Source organism: Eimeria mitis, genomic scaffold, assembly GCF_000499745.2.
Source record: "Eimeria mitis Houghton genomic scaffold, Emh_scaff9778, whole genome shotgun sequence".
Lineage (NCBI taxonomy): Eukaryota > Apicomplexa > Conoidasida > Eucoccidiorida > Eimeriidae > Eimeria > Eimeria mitis.
This window is the reverse complement of record NW_013577193.1, coordinates 788-1,498: the sequence shown is the minus strand read 5'-3', so window position 1 is coordinate 1,498 and position 711 is coordinate 788. Positions and strand designations below refer to the sequence as shown.

General features: G+C 46.3%; 1 protein-coding gene across 1 annotated transcript in view; it reads left to right on the top strand.

Moving 5' to 3' along the window:
* Positions 1 to 299: 299 nt before the first annotated feature.
* The window catches only part of EMH_0097990 (uncharacterized protein), a gene marked incomplete at both ends in the record, with an annotated part of 891 nt that continues 479 nt past the window's right edge, over positions 300 to 711 (top strand). The window contains one exon of the mRNA XM_013502628.1: positions 300 to 711. Within this exon, the coding sequence (XP_013358082.1) occupies positions 300 to 711 (412 nt within the window).

Genomic DNA, 711 nt, shown 5'->3' with positions numbered 1-711 from the left:
AGTTTTTATGTTTTTTATATCTTATATTTATTATATATATATATAATATATATATTATATATATATATATCTATATATATATATATATAAACAAGCTCCTGTATGTATCCATATAAAAATACGCATCCGCATCCGCATATATAACAAAACAAATAAAAAAACAAATAAAAATAAATAAAAAAAAAATAAAAAAAATAAAATAAATATGTATTTGTGCATAGGCCCTGGAGAGCGAGCTGATATGTGTTGAGGACTTCTCGGGGGGGCGGGGAGACGATCCCAGCGACAGCCCGCCCTTTATGTCTCCCTTTGACTGCCAGCGGCCTGCTGCTGCTGCTGCTGCTGCTGCTGCTGCTGCTGCAGCAGGTGGTGGTGGTGGTTCTGCTGCTGCTGCACCTTCTGGGCAGCCGAGAGAGAGTACTGCTGCTGCTGCTGCTGCTGCTGCTTCGCCGGTAACGCGCAGTGCGCCTGCTGCTGCAGCAGGAACGTTTGCTGCTGTTGCTGCTTCTGCTGCTGCAGCAGATAATTCTGCTGCTGCAGCAACAGCAGCAAGAACGCATGCAACAAAACATAGAGGCGATGCATCGCCACCAACAGCAGCAGCAACTGCTGCTGCTGCGAAGGGTAGTACACCGTCGCAAGCAGCAGCAGCAGCAGCAGCAGCAGCAGCAGAAGCACAGCAAGATGACAGTGGAGCAGCAGCAGCAGCAA